This window comes from Nerophis ophidion, linkage group LG27, assembly GCF_033978795.1.
Source record: "Nerophis ophidion isolate RoL-2023_Sa linkage group LG27, RoL_Noph_v1.0, whole genome shotgun sequence".
Lineage (NCBI taxonomy): Eukaryota > Metazoa > Chordata > Actinopteri > Syngnathiformes > Syngnathidae > Nerophis > Nerophis ophidion.
In genome coordinates, this window is record NC_084637.1 from 18,430,624 (window position 1) to 18,447,397 (window position 16,774).

The following is a 16,774-nucleotide window of genomic DNA, read 5'->3' on the forward strand; positions in this document are numbered from 1 at the left end:
TACCTCTTCGTCTTGCCCCTTGGATTTGACGAAAGATTCACACAACATGCACCGACAACAACCCCTGGTAAGACTTACATTGTTAATTCTATCGTCCGCACTCATTCACTTGTGGTAGCATACACACCCCACACACTCATCAAGGTTTTCAATAAACCTGGTAAACCGCAGTTCTGCCTTGGTGTCGCCTCCTTCCCTCTGCCCGGTACACAACACTGACCCCACGACCCGACCTCAGATAAACAGAAGAAGATGGATGGATGGATGGATGGATGAATATAATATAATAATATATATATCATTATATATTATATACCGTATGTATACTATGTAAATATTACATACATGTTCTGTTTTATATTGCTACTATGGTACATTTTTAGTCTACTTTATACCTACATTATCCTTTCCATCCTTACCCTTTTCATCCTTTGTTACTGAGCTACTGTGTGGAATGTCCTGGGCATGACGTTAAAGTGCATCCTGCAGTGGAAGCTCCTCTAAGGGTTCTTGGGGCACTAGGAGGTTAACCCCTTTACTACTGTTACCCCAGGTGGCCCTGGGCAAAGGCCTAGTACCTGACTACCCACTAGCCAGGGATACGGTGAAGACGTCAACGGCGGAGCGGGCGGAAGCAGGCACCCCCACATCCATGTGGTGCCCAGTTATGGGGAAATGACAACCCAAGACCTCAACGGTGGAACTGGCGGAGGATGACTGCTAAACCTATAGAGCAGGGGTCACCAACCTTTTTGAAACCAAGAGCTAATTCTTGGGTACTGATTAATGCGAAGGGCTACCAATTTGATACACACTTTAAAAAAAAATTGTAAAGTAAAAAAAATAATGAATTTATTTAAACAAGTGAAGACCAAGTCTTTAAAATATTTTCTTGGATTTTCAAATTCTATTTGAGTTTTGTCTCCCTTAGAATCAAAAAGCGAGCAAAGCGAGACCAGCTTGCTAGTAAATAAATAAAATTTAAAAAATAGAGGCAGGTCACTGGTAAGTGCTGCTATTTGCCCTTATTTCCTTCGAAGAAATCCACACAGTCCGAGCAAAACAATGGCTAACGAGAGCGAGACGTCGGTTCCAAAGAAAAGAAAATTGTCATCAGTGGTTTGGTTTTGCGGCAACAGGCGTGGAACAAATGACTATGCGCTGCAGAGTTTGTTTAAGAAAGAAAGCAACACAACAGAGGTATTCTAGAATCAGAAACAGAAGCATCCTTGTTGTGAATGATCTCTGTCATTTGTATTCATCGGTTTCTCGAAAAAAGTGTGTGTGAAAAAATTGGCGATGTTATTTTTAGGCCATATCGCCCAGGCCTGTTTTCCTGTTGTCAGTCAGAAACTCACCCGTTGAAACCACACGGCTCTCAAAGACTTCTTATGCAGGCACGCATGTAAGGAAACTCTGGGTGTCACCTGTGTGCGAAGTTCTAGCACACTTTTTCCTGAGCCCGAGTCATTTCTCATCCCACCACATGAAGTATCTCACAAAGGTACAGTCTATTTTCTCCAAGATACTGCAAAAATGTACATACTTGTGCAGACATCTACTGACACTAATAAGTTAATATTAGGCGTGCACAAAAAAAAAATAGATTTGCACCCGAGTCGCAATTCTAAATCTATTTATCCATCCATCCATCCATTTTCTTCCACTTATCCAAGGTCGGGTTGCGGGGTCAGCAGCCTAAGCAGAGAGGCCAAGACTTTCCTCTCCCTAGCCACTTCGTCCAACTCCTCCCGTGGGATCCCGAGGCGTTCCCAGGCCAGCCGGGAGACATAGTTTTCCCAACGTGTCCTGGGTCTTCCCTGTGGCCTCCTACCAGTCGGACGTGCTCTAAACACCTCCTAAGGGAGGCGTTTGGGTGGCATCCTGAGCAGATGCCCAAGCCACCTCATCTGGCTCCTCTAAATGTGGAGGAGCAGCGGCTTTACTCTGAGTTACTCCCGGATGACAGAGCTTCTCACCCTATCTCAGGATAGGATAGGATAGGTCTTTATTGTCATTGCATAAGTACAACCAAACTTTGTTTTCAGGACAAACCCGTTCAAGATTAGACAAACAGTGTACAGGGTTACAAAACAACAACGCAACCGTAAAAGATGGGAAAAAGGTAAACGCTGGGGAAGGATGAGTAAAAAAATATAATCTAGACTGGGCTTCTAAGGGGGCCCAGTCTGGAGTGGGGAAAAAACCTCCATTGCAAAGCACATATACATATTACAACATACATCTTGAGATATCTAGCAACAGAGGGAAAGTAGTTCAAGTTCATGGTGGTAGGCCGCAGCTCTTCCGGCGCTGACCATCCATTCGTCACCCCTACGGGATTTGCGTCGAGGGCGTTGGGTTGGGGGGGTTATGTGTGGCGTGTATTTTTTTGTGGATGTGTGTGTGTGTGTGTAAGCCCGCAGTGTGTCTCTGTTCCGCGGCCTTGATGTATTATGCAGTCGCTGGTCCAAAGTCAACAACAACAGGTGTGTGTCCATGAGAGACAAGAAGGGAGTTTGTAGTGTCTTCGCTGCAGTGACTCTCGAATCCAGGGAAACAATCCAAGTTAGAATGATTTGTATGCGAGTGAAAATAAAATTTGCTTTTCACTCTAAATTGTCTATAACTGGTCCTCAAAAACTGCGGGGTAGACAGTCCGATGTAATCCACAGTTCTTCCCGCATCCTCCAATCATTTGTGGCAGCTTTGGGGTACTCTTTGGCGGGTCTCTCTCTCTCTAAGGGAGAGACCCGCCCACCCAGCAGAGGAAGCTCATTTCGGCCGCTTATACCCGTGATCTTGTCCTTTCGGTCATAACCCAAAGCTCATGACCATAGGTGAGGATGGGAACGTAGATCAACCGATAAATTGAGAGCTTTGCCTTCCGGCTCAGCTCCTTCTTCATCACAACGGATCGATGCAGCGTCCGCATTACTGAAGACGCCGCACCGATCCACCTGTCGATCTCACGATCCACTCTTCCCTCACTCGTGAACAAGACTCCAAGGTACTTGAACTCCTCCACTTGGGGCAGGGTCTCCTCCCCAACCCGGGGATGGCACTCCACCCTTTTCCGGGCGAGAACCATGGACTCGGACTTAGAGGTGCTGATTCTCATCCCAGTCGCTTTACACCCGGCTGCGAACCGATCCGATAAATCTATTTATAATTTCCAAAAATCGAAATCATTTATACTTGGCTTTTTTAAAAGAATAAATACAAAAATAATAACATTTTAGGACCTCTCAATGCAACCAGAGGGAGCTTCTTTAACCTGTAACCTCTTTTTAAAAAGTTTCATGACCATTATTATACCAAATGATACATTGCGAGAATCGGTTTAAATTGAGGATCGTGTTGAATCGAGAACCAATTCTGAATCAAATAGTCACCACAGGAATCGGAATTGGCGATCGAATCTTTACAAACCGAAATATTCACACCCATAGTAGGTGGTCTAAAAAAACTTCTGATGTCTGTAATTAGTGCTAGTTTAAAAAATCTAACTAAATTAGTATAAACAGATGTGGCTGTAGGCAACCTCCTGAATCTTGTATTCTTTCTGGCAGTATCTAGTAGTAGTTATCATGAATTATCAGGACTGTTCAGCAACCAGTAGCTTGATCTAGCTCAGAGAATCGGTTTGAATCAAAAATCGTGTTGAATCGCGAATTGATTCTGTATCCGAATGATGAGAATCACTCATCACTTGGCCCGGCCACAGGTGTATAAAATCCAGCACTTGCGCATGGAGACTGTTTCTACAAACATTTGTGAAAGAATGGGCCGCTCTCAGTGATTTCCAGCGTGGAACTGTCATTGGATGCCACCTGTGGAGTCGTGAAATTTCCTCGCTCCTAAATATTCCAAAATCAACTGTCGGCTTTATTTTAAGAAAAGTGAAGAGTTTGTGAACAACAGCAAGTCAGCCAACAAGTGGTAGGCCACGTAAACTGATAAAGAGGTCAGCATAGTGCAAAGACTTTCTGCACTGTCAGTTGCTACAGAGCTCCAAACTTCATGTGACCTTCAATCAGCCCACGTACAGTACGCAGAGAGCTTCATGGAATGGGTTTCCATGTCCGAGCAGCTGTATCTAAGCCATACATCACCAAGTCCAATGCAAAGTGTGAGATGCAGGGGTGTAAGGCATGTCGCCACTGGACTCTAGAGCAGTGACGACGCCTTCTCTGGAGTGATGAATCACGCTTTTCCACCTGGCAATCTGATAAACCAGTTTGGGTTTGGAAGTTGCCAAGAGAACACTACACTTCCGACTACATTGTGCCGAGTGTGAAATTTGGTGGAGGAGGAATTATGGTGTGGGGTTGTTTTTCAGGAGTTGGGCTTGGCCCCTTAGTTCCAGTGAAAAGAACTTTGAATGCTCCAGGATACCAAAACATGTTCGAAAATTCCATGCTCCCAACCTTGTGGGAACAGTTTGGAGCGTGCCCCTTCCTCTTCCAACATGACTGTGCACAGAGCAGCAGAGACCCCGGACTGTTGAACGACTAAAGCTCTACATAAAACCAGAATGGGAAAGAATTCCACTTTCAAAGCTTCAACAATTAGTTTCCTCAGTCCCCAAAGGTTTATTGAGTGTTGTTTAAAGAAAAGGTGATGTAACACAGTGGTGAACATGACCTTTCCCAACTACTTTGGCACGTGTTGCAGCCATGAAATTCTAAGTTAATTATTATTTGCAAAAAAAAATTAAGTTTATGAGTTTGAACATCAAATATGTTGTCTTTGTAGTGCATTCAATCGAATATGGGTTGAAAAGGATTTACAAATCATTGTATTCCGTTTTTAATTTACATCTAACACAAACGGGGTTTGGATATATATATATATATATATATATATATATATATATATGTATATATACATATAAATATATATATATATATATATATATATATATATATATATATATATATATATATATATATATGTATATATACATATAAATATATATATATATATATATATATATATATATATATATATATACACAAAAACACATTTATATACATGTATACATACATATACATATATACATCTACACAATTACACACATAGATAGCCCATGCCCCAGCAAAATTCTTTCAACCCAATGTAGTACCCAGGTCAAAAAGTTTGGGGACCCTTGGTCTAAATAGCTGGCAAGTGAGTAGCAAAGTAATAGTGTCTTGCTGACAGTGGGGCTGCATGAGTGCTACCAGTCCTGGGGAGCTGCTGGAGTCCAAGGCCAGCAGAAGGAGTCAACATGTGTCGGATAAAGGAATGGCATGTGCATTATTAAATAACAATCCACAGCATCAAGCCCTGCTCCTCTGCTCCAGGACACAAAGAAGCAGCCAGGTGTCTCCAGCAGTTTGGCATTCCAGACAATTCCGAGCCTCCACCTTGCGCAAACAGCGGGAGGAAAAAAAATAATTTTCCAGGAGGCCAAGATGCATTCAGTGAAGTAGCAGAATAATAGAGGAGGTGGGGGGGGGGGGGGGGGGGGGGGGCTCCCACAAGTCTCCCACATCCCACCCACCCTGAGATGCATTCCACAGACCTGTCTGCATGGCCATCATTAAGCAGGACCACCAGCTGCTAAATCAGGACCCCCGCCATGTTCTCAGCAAGCCTGGTAAACCCAATCGCTATGGAACCTGCTCATGGAGGCTTTCCCCACCTGAGCAAGAAACACCACTCACAACTCCAACACAGACATTTGAACTAAAATAGAAAGCCCAAAAGCAGTGAAGTTGTCACGTTGTGTAAATGGTAAATAAAAAGAGAATACAATGATTTGCAAATCTTTTTCAACTTATATTCAATTGAATAGACTGCAAAGACAAGCTATTTCATATTCACACTGAGAAACTTTTGTTATTTTTTGCAAATATTAGCTCATTTGGAATTTGATGCCTGCGACATGTTTCAACATAGCTGGCACAAGTGGCAAAAAAGACAGAGGGTGGAGGAATGCTCGTGAAACACTTATTTGGAACATCCCACAGGTGAACAGGCTAATTAGGAACAGGCGGGTGCCAACATTGGGTATAAAAGCAGCTTCCATGAAATGCTCAGTCATTCACAAACAAGGACGGGGCGAGGGTCACCACTTTGTCAACAAATGCCTGAGCAAATTGTTTAACAACAACATTCCTCAACCAGCTTTTGCAAGGAATTTAGGGATTTCACCATTTAGGGTCCGTGATATCATCAAAAGGTTCAGAGAATCTGGAGAAATCACTGCACGTAATATTGAATGCCAGTGATCTTGGATCCCTCAGGCGGTACCGCATCAAAAAGCGACATCGATGTGTAAAGGATATCACCACATGGGCTCAGGAACACTTCAGAAAACCACTGTCAGTAACTACAGTTTTTGTACATCTGCAAGTGCAAGTTAAAACTACTATGGAAAGCCAAAGCCATTTATCCTGGGCCAGAGCTTATCCAAGATGGACTGACGCAAAGAGATCTCGCAAAAGGTATTTTTCCTACGTCAGTGAACCGGAAGTGAAACAAACACAGCGATGGAAGAGCAGGAGCAGGCGGGAGCCTACCTATCATCTGTGCTCTGTTCTGGGACCATAATACGAATTGATGTATTTATATATTAGGGCGATACTAAAATAGAAATCAATAAAGGATGATGAGTAGGCTCCCACATCGCTTTGTCTGTTTTACTTCCGGTTCACTGACCTAGGAAAAAAACCTTTTGCGAGATCTCGCAAAACCTTTGTGTTCCCTTCATGTCCCTTTAGTTGCGTTGTATAAATGCAAAATAAGCTAAAAATATATACATACTAATTTAAAAAAATGAAAAATAAAAAAGCTAGCATGCTAACAGGTATCATTATTCAAGTAACAAAATATTTGACAGTGAGGTGTATACCTGAAAAAATAGCTAAAAACAAAACAAAAACATAGCATGCTAACATGTATCATTCTTCAAGTAACAAAATATTTCACACTTAAGTGTGTAACTGAAAACATTTCTAAAAAGCTAGCATACTAACGGGTATAATTCTTCAAGTAACACAATGTTTGAGACTGAGGGTATAAATGCAAAATTAGCTAAAAAATTAATTAATTAAAAAAAAGCTAGCTTGCTAACAGGTATCATTCTTCAAGTAACAAAATATTGGACGCTGGGACGCTGAGGTGTATACTTACAAAATTTGCTAAAAAAAAAAACAAAAACATAGCATGCTAACAGGTATCATTCTTCAAGTAACAAAATATTTGACACTAAGGCGTGTGACTGAAACAATTTCTAAAAAGCTACCCTGCTAACAGGTATCATTCTTCAGGTAACACAATATTTGACACTGAGGTGTATAAATGCAAAATAGGCTAAAAAAAATAATAAAAATTTAAAAAAATGTTTTAAAAAAAGCTAGCATGCTAACAGCTATCATTTTTCAAGTAAAAAAATATTTGACATTGAGGTGTATACCTGAAAAATTTGCTAAAAAGCTAGCATCCCAACGAAATAACACAATAGTTGATGTTGAGGTATATAAATGCAAAAAATAAGCTTAAAAAAAAAAAAAAAACTTCTTTAAAAAAAAAAAAAAAACTACCAGCCTTAAAGATATAATTCTTCAAGTAACAAAATATTTGACACTGAGGTGTATACCTAAAAAAATAGCTAAAAACAAAACAAAAACATAGCATGCTAACAGGTATCATTCTTCAAGTAATAAAATATTTGACACAAAGGCGTGTAACTAAACATTTTCTAAAAAGCTAGCATGCTAACAGGTATCAGTATTCAAGTAACATTTTATTTGACACTAAGGTGTGCAACTAAACATTTTCAAAAAAGCCAGCCTGATAAAAGGTATCATTCTTCGAGGAACACAATATTTGACACTGAGGTGTATGAATGCAAAATAAGCTAAAAAAAATGTGAGAAAAATTCAAAAACATTAAAAAAAGTAAAAATATATATGATATTGAGGTGTGTACCTGAAAAAATAGCTAAAAAGCTAGCATCCCAAAAAAATAACAAAATATTTGCAAAATAAGCTAAAAATAAAAATAGAAAACAAAACTTTTTTTTTTTTTTTTAAACCTACCAGGCTAAAAGGTATCATTCTTCAAGTAACAACATATTGTGCACTGGGGTGTATAAATGCAAAATTAGCTAAAAATTTAAAAATAAAATAAAATAAACCTAGCATGCTAACAGGTATCATTCTTCAAGTAACAAAATATTTGACACTGAGGTGTATACCTACAAAATTAGCTAAAAACAAAACAAAAACATAGCATGCTAACAGGTATCATTCTTCAATTAACAAAATATTTAACACTGAGGTGTATTCCTAAAAAACTAGCTAAAAACAAAACAAAAACATAGCATGCTAACAGGTATAATTTTTCAAGTAACAAAATATTTGACACTGATGTGTGTAATGGAAAAGTTTGCTAAAAAACTAGCATTACAACAATTATCATTCTTCAAGTAACAAAATATTTGATGCTGAGGTGTATACCAACAAAATTAGCTAAAAACAAAACAAAAACATAGCATGCTAACAGGTATCATTCTTTAAGTAACAAAATATTTGACACTAAGGCGTGTAACTGAAACATTTTCTAAAAAGTTAGCATAATAATAAACAATCCTCACGATTGTGCCGCGCTTGCTAAAAAAATGAGCAAAGTGCTACAAATGGCCCTAGGGGCCACACTTTGGACACACCCGGAATGGATTATTAAAAGCACTGTTAAACGGTCTAAAATCCAGGCGTTTTTTTTTTTTTTCTTATACTCAGATGTCTGCTCACAGTAGCTTAATGCAAGCACTAGTCAGAGTATCAGGCTGTGGTTCATTGTTGAGGTTTTCCACAGACTAGAGGCAAAGAATGGGCCGTAAACAAAAAAAGATCTAATTGTCTGCATGCTGGCATGTGAACACTTCTTCTTCTTCTTCTTCTGCTCCTCCTTCCTCCCGGTGTCAAGTAGCTGACACAAAGCTCCTCTCTGAAGAGTGCGTCTCCCCGCCAGGCATTCCTGAGTCTATCCCACATGTCAAGAACGGGCAGGTAGAACTGAGGAGGGCACAATGGAACCTTCTGGCAGGTAGAGTCTTGTTGCCCACTGGGGCTTTTCATTACACTGACGACAAGCTCAAAGATCTTTCAGGTGGATGCAGGGCTGCCAGGACGTCACCTCAGACTACATAACCCGAAAGCAGTGCAGTTGTCACGTCGTGTAAATGGTAAGTAAATAAAAAGAGAATACAATGATTTGCAAATCCTTTTCAACTTATATTCAATTGAATAGACTGCAGAGACAAGATATTTCATGTTCACACTGAGAAACTTTGTTGTTTTTTGCAAATATTAGCTCATTTGGAATTTGATGCCTTGCAACATGTTTCATAAAAAGCCGGCACAAGTGCCAAAAAAGTCTGAGAAAGTTGAGGAATGCTCGTCAGACTTATTTGGAACATCCCACTGGTGAACAGGCTAATGCCATGATTGGGTATAAAAGCAGCTTCCATGAAATGCTCAGTCATTCACAAACAAGGACGGGGCGAGGGTCACCACTTTGTCAACAAATGCCTGTGAAAATTGTTTAAGAACAACATTTCTCAAACAGCTTCTGCAAGGAATTTAGGGATTTCACCATCTACGCTCCGTAATATCATCAAAAGTTTCGGAGAATCTGGAGAAATCACTGCACGTAAGCCATGATATTACGCACCTTGGATCCCTCAGGCGGTACTGTATCAAAAAGCAACATCTGTGTGTAAAGGATATCACCACATGGGCTCAGGAAAACTTCAGGAAACCACTGTCAGTAACTACAGTTGGTCGCTAAGTCGGTAAGAGCAAGTTAAAACTCTACTATGCAAAGCCAAAGCCATTTATCAACAACACCCAGAAACACTTTGCTGGGCCCGAGCTCATCTAAGATGGACTGATGCAAAGTGGAAAAGTGTTCTGTGGTCTGACGTGTCCACATATCAAATAGTTTGTGGAAACTGTGGACATTCGTGAAATACCAAAACATATGACACTGAGGTGTATACCTCAGTCATTCACAAACAAGGACGGGGCGAGGGTCACCACTTTGTCAACAAATGCCTGAGCAAATTGTTTAAGAACAACATTTCTCAAACAGCTATTGCAAGGAATTTAGGGATTTCACCATCTATGCTCAGTAATATCATCAAAAGTTTCGGAGAATCTGGAGAAATCACTGCACGTAAGCCATGATATTACGCACCTTGGACCCCTCAGGCGGTACTGCATAAAAAAGCGACATCAGTGTGTAAAGGATATCACCACATGGGCTCAGGAAAACTTCAGGAAACCACTGTCAGTAACTACAGTTGGTCGCTAAGTCTGTAAGAGCAAGTTAAAACTCTACTATGCAAAGCCAAAGCCATTTATCAAAAACAACCAGAAACACTTTGCTGGGCCCGAGCTCATCTAAGATGGACTGATGCAAAGTGGAAAAGTGTTCTGTGGTCTGACAGGTCCGCATTTCAAATAGTTTTTGGAAACTGTGGACATTCGGGAAATACCAAAACATATGACACTGAGGTGTATACCTCAGTCATTCACAAACAAGGATGGGGCTAGGGTCACCACTTTGTCAACAAATGCCTGTGAAAATTGTTTAAGAACAACATTTCTCAACCAGCTATTGCAAGGAATTTAGGGATTTCACCATCTAGGGTCCGTAATATCATTAAAAAAAGTTCAGAGAATCTGGAGAAATCACTGCACATAAGCCATGATATTACAGACTTTGGATCCCTCAGGCGGTACTGCATCAAAAGCGACATCAGTGTGAAAAGGATATCACCACATGGGCTCAGGAAAAGTTCAGGAAACCACTGTCAGTAACTACAGTTGGTCGCTACATCTGTAAGTGCAAGTTAAAACTACTATGCAAAGCCAAAGTCATTCATCAACAACACCACAACACCCAGAAACACATCCAGCTGTAGAAGAAAAACTAGACCAGAGCCAGTGGAACTTTGAACACATGAGTATTGCTTCAGTTGAATGGTGATACAGAATAAATATGGCTCTCAACTTAGTAAAATATCCCCAAATACAGGGGCCAAAACAATGCTACACTCTCCGATGTGGCAGTGAGATAAATGAATGAGTGAATGAGTGAGTGAGTTACCAGTACATGGAAGGAAAGAAACTGTCTTTTCAATACGACACAACTTTGTCCCTTCCTGTACGAAACCACGATTGGAGCTCTGAGTATTGGCCAAAACCGATATTGATCCCATACGATATCAGGAGAAATCATCCCCACTTTCACTAAAGATGTAAGGACATGTTCGAAAAGGTGTGATCAAGTGAAAAGAGTCAAACCGAGAACAAATGCAGCTATGAAAAACACTAACCTGTTTATTATTAACGGTCTGGAGACTATGTGTATTTGTTTGACACTGCAATATTGCTCAATGTTTGTCACCTATGTCTAGCTTGTCTGCTATAGTGTGCTTAGCTGTTGTGTCACTGCTAGTTCCTAGAAGCTAAAGCCTAGCATGTTTACTTCTTGTAAATGGCTTCAGTAAAATAGAAGAAAGTGTGTGCTTATAGGAAGATATTTGGATGCTAACTGTCTGTCCAGCCTGGCACACGTAAACACTCTGCAGGACTGTTTGTATCCCACATGATATCACACACAGGTACACACTCTGCAGGACTGCTTGTATCGCACACAGGTAAACAAGCTGGAGGACTGCTTGTGTCGCACATTATATGAGACATAGGTGAACACACTGCGGCACTGCTTGCATTGCACACACGTAAACATGCTGCAGGACTGCTTGTATCGCATATGATATCACACACAAGTAAACACACTGCTTGTATCACACTTCATATCACACACAAGTAAACACGCTGCAGGACTGCTTTATCACACATGATATCACACACACGTAACCACGTTGCAGGACTGCTTGCATCACACACAAGTAAACTCTCTGCAGGACTACTTGTATCGCACATGATATCACACACACGTAACCACGCTGCAGGACTGCTTGTATCACACATGACATCGCACACAAGTAAACACGCTGCAGGACTGCTTGCATCCCACACAAGTAAACATGCTGCAGAATTGCTTGTATCGGATATGAGATTACAAACAAGGAAACACTCTTCTACACTGCTTGTATTGCACATGATATCGCACACAAGTAAACACACAGCAGGACTGTTTGTATTGCACACAGGGAAACATTCTGCAGGACTGCTTATATCGCACACAAGTTAACACGCTGCAGTAGTGCATGTATCGCTCATGATATTACACACAAGTAAACACGCTGCAGGACTGCTTGTATCACACATGATATCAGACACAAGTAAACACACAGCAGGACTGTTTGTATTGCACACAGGGAAACATTCTGCAGGACTGCTTATATCGCACACAAGTTAACACGCTGCAGGACTGCTTGTATCCCACATGATATTGCACACAAGTAAACACGCTACAGGACTGCTTCTACCACACATGATATCACACACAAGGAAACATGTTTCAGGGCTGCTTGTATCACACATGAAATCACACACAAGTAAACACGCTGCAGGACCGCTTGTATTGGACATGATATCGCACACAAGTAAACACGCTACAGGACTGCTTGTACCACACAGGATATCGCACACAAGTAAACACGCTACAGGACTGCTCGTATCACACACGATATCACACACACGTAACCACATTGCAGGACTGTTTGTATCACACATGATATCGCACACAAGGAAACACGCTGTAGGACAGCTTGTATCGCACACAATTAAACATGCTGCAGAATTGCTTATATCGCATATGACATTACACACAAGTAAACACGCTACAGCACTACTTGTATCACACATGATATCACACACAAGTAAACACGCTGCTTATATCACACATCATATCACACACAAGTAAACACGCTGCAGGACTGCTTTAGCACACATGATATCATATACACGTAACCACGTTGCAGGACTGCTTGTATCACAGATGATATCGCACACAAGTAAACACGCTGCAGGACTGCTTGCATCCCACATTATATCACACACAAGGAAACACGCTGTAGGACTGCTTGTATCGGACACAAGTAAACATGCTGCAGAATTGCTTGTATCGCATATGACATTACACAAAAGTAAACACTCTTCAAGACTGCTTGTATTGCACATGATATCGCACACAAGTAAACACGCTGCAGGACTGCATGTATTGCTCATGATATTACACACAAGTAAACACGCTGCAGGACTGCATGTATTGCACATGATATCGCACACAAATAAACACGCTGTAGGACTGCTGGTATCGCACATGATATCACACACAGGTAAACATTCTGCAGGACTGCTTATATCGCACACAAGTTAACACGCTCCAGGACTGCTTGTATCACACATGATATCAGACACAAGCAAACCCGCGGCAGGACTGCTTGTATTGCACATGACATCGCACACAAGTAAACACGCAGTAGGACTGCTTGTATCGCACATGATATCACACACAGGTAAACATTATGCAGGACTGTTTGTATCGCACACAAGTTAACACGCTGCAAGACTGCTTGTATCACACATTATATCACACACAAGTAAACACACTTCAGAACTGCTTATATCGCATTTGACATCACACACAAGTAAACATTCATCAAGACTGCTTGTATCGCACATGATATCACACACAGGTAAACATTATGCAGGACTGTTTGTATCGCACACAAGTTAACACGCTGCAAGACTGCTTGTATCACACATTATATCACACACAAGTAAACACACTGCAGGACTGCTTGTATCACACATGATTTCACACACAAGTAAACCCGCTGCAAGACTGCTTGTATCACACATGATATCACACACAAGTAAACACACTTCAGAACTGCTTATATCGCATTTGACATCACACACAAGTAAACATTCATCAAGACTGATGATATGAAGACATGATATCACACACAGGTAAACATTCTGCAGGACTGCTTGTATCGCAAACAGGTCAACACGATGCAGGACTGCTTGTATCACACATGATATCACACACAAGTAAACACGCAGCAGGACTGCTTGTATCCAACATGATATCACACACAAGTAAACACGCTACGAGACTGCTTGTATCAAACATGATATCACACACATGTAAACATTCTGCAGGACTGCGTATATCGCACACAAGTTAACACGCTGCAGGACTGCTCATATCCCACATGATATCGCACACAAGTAAACACGCTACAGGACTGCTCATATCCCACATGATATCGCACACAAGTAAACACGCTACAGGACTGCTTGTACCCCACAAGATATCACACACAAGTAAACATGTTGCAGGGCTGCTTGTATCACACATAATATCACACACAAGTAAACACGCTGCAGGACCGTTTGTATTGCACATGATATCGCACACAAGTAAACACTCTGCAGGACTACTTGTAACGCACATGATCTCACACACACAAGTAAACACGCTGCATGACTTCTTGTATTGCACCTGATATCCCACACAAGTAAACACGCTACAGGACTGCTTGTATCGCACACAATATCACACATTTTACATGAACGCTCATGTAATCTGTGGGGGTTGTTTTTGCTGATATCGGACAAATATTTATATCAATATCAGCCTTTTTGTCAACATGGTCTCTGCAAGAGAAATGATGACTTCTAAAGCCAACATGGTGCGATCCACAGTTTGAACAACTTCCAAGTCAAGTTGAAGAAATGCAGACGACGAGTAGTTCAATGGCCGACCAAATAATACGACAAGAGAACGACTGTGCGAGTGCAAAGGTGAGGAATCACCCTTTGACTCCTCAGGTGTTTTGTCGCTCGCCACACCCGCCTGACGGCAGCACAATCGTGTAGAGCGTCACCGTGGCAACAAAGACTGCGGGAAAGTCTGGGCCATGTAAGCCTTATCAGGACTCCTCCTCACCAAAACCTCAAAGAAACACTCCTAAAAGTCTTACCTTCCACGCAGTGTTCCACGTCCTCCAGGTTCCGCAGGGTAATCCTCATCAGGCTGGAGTTGAGCATCAGTTGGTTCTTGTGCTCAGGTCCCAAGGAGTCCAGGGCGGGGTTGAGGAAGAAAATGCGAGTGTCTCCAGTGGCCACCTGGTTGTCGCACACCCCCGGGTTGCCGAAGCCGCCGATCATCACCTTGTTGCCGCCGTCCAGGAGGATCTCACGGTTGACGCTGGTCTTGCCTTTCAAGTAGCGCCACACCCGGACCTTGGAACCAAAGGACGGCAGAATTCTTTAGAGCAGGGTCTCAAACATTGGGGTCCCGAAATTGTCAATCATAAAATGTTAAAAAATAAATCGTATCTACGTATCTTTTCATCTCTAGATCAACTTCAGATCTATCTGTCGCTTACACCTTTTTTATTGTTGTATGTCCTTGTTTGTCAAAATCATGTTTTTTATGGCAAAAACACAAAATACCGTATTTCCTTGAATTGCCGCCAGGGCGCTAATTAATTTAAAACCTCTTCTCACTCCTGCGCTTATCAAAGGCGTGCGGTAAAAGTAAGCATGCGCTAATTATTTTAAAACCTCTTCTCACTCCGGCACTTACCAAAGGTATGCAGTAAAAAATTGAGTGTGATGTAAGCTTGGACCTTAAATCCTACGGAATAGCTCTTAATCTTCTTCCCTTTATGCAATTTCAAATTACCGGTATTGAAATCAGCCTCCTTGATTTTGAAAATGATGACAGGGGAAGTGTCACTCGTGACATCACGAGTTTGACCAGGCGTTAATACTAAGCATGCGCTAATTATTTTGGGAAGGGAGTTTGACCCGGCAGCAATTCAAGGCAGGTGCATACTATATGACCTGCGGCAATTCAAGGAAATATGGTATGCAAAATTTTCCCCCTAAACTTTGGTGACAAGGAAATAAAGTCCATAATGCCTAACAACATGGATTTTGATTCATTATTATTTTTGAGCAATGACATTTTAACCTTCGTCTTGTGTTAGATTTCTGTTACCATCGCTTATGTTAACGGGTTTGTTACGTCTGTTTGGCATTGTGATGCCGGGTTCGATTCCCTCGAGGATGCGTCGAAATTGAACACAGCAAAGGTAAGATACACAAAATTTATTTAAATAACAAAAAGAGCTATATAACAAAAATGCTAGAGCTAGTAGAAATAAAACAAACAAAGGACGCTAGCATAAAAGCTAGGATATATAACAATGAGAAATAAACTGGCACGTAGGCACATAAAACAGTAAAACAAAAACTTCAGCATGAGAACTGGAATGAACAATGAATGGCTAGCGTGAAAAGCTTAGCGAGAATATACATACGAAATAGAGTGCAGGCGTAACTTGTTGCGCGAAAAGCAAATCATGAACCCAGGCTGAACAAACAAAAGAGGACGGCTTATAAAGTGACGGTGATTATCTATAGCAGGTGTGCGGGGCGTGAGCAGCAGGTGAACTGATGTGTAACCATAGTGATGGACAAAAACAGGAAATAAACGGGTCAGACTGAAAATTAAAAAACTAATATGTGAAGATCTGAGCAGCAGATCGCAACAGGGTTGGTTTTGACCCATGTCTTTAATCAGCTGTAAAATACACTAAAAGCATTTACCTATCATCCAATTTGTTTCTGATCTCTTGGTTACCTTGTTAGGCTTCCTTATCCATGAAAATATTGCTTTTAATATTTTTGGTGTGGGCCATCGAGCCTTTTTTTTGTCACTA

At 41.2% G+C, this 16,774-nt stretch overlaps 1 protein-coding gene and 1 long non-coding RNA gene across 5 annotated transcripts in view; one reads left to right on the top strand and one right to left on the bottom strand.

The window, feature by feature from the left end:
- Positions 1-16,774, bottom strand: part of agrn (agrin) — a 506,995-nt gene that overhangs the window by 477,585 nt on the left and 12,636 nt on the right. For all 3 annotated transcript variants that reach the window (XM_061889588.1, XM_061889590.1, XM_061889587.1), the window contains exon 2: positions 15,026-15,287. In XM_061889588.1, coding sequence (XP_061745572.1) covers positions 15,026-15,287 — 262 coding nt within the window. The remainder of the gene's footprint in view (positions 1-15,025; positions 15,288-16,774) is intronic.
- Positions 8,971-15,978, top strand: LOC133544361 (uncharacterized). 2 transcript variants are annotated; one of them, XR_009804641.1, is made up of 3 exons: positions 8,971-9,099; positions 9,154-9,238; positions 15,113-15,978. It is a non-coding gene; the product is annotated as an uncharacterized LOC133544361 (long non-coding RNA). The 2 variants fall into 2 exon arrangements; XR_009804640.1 differs by lacking the exon at positions 8,971-9,099 and having other exon boundaries at positions 9,106-9,238.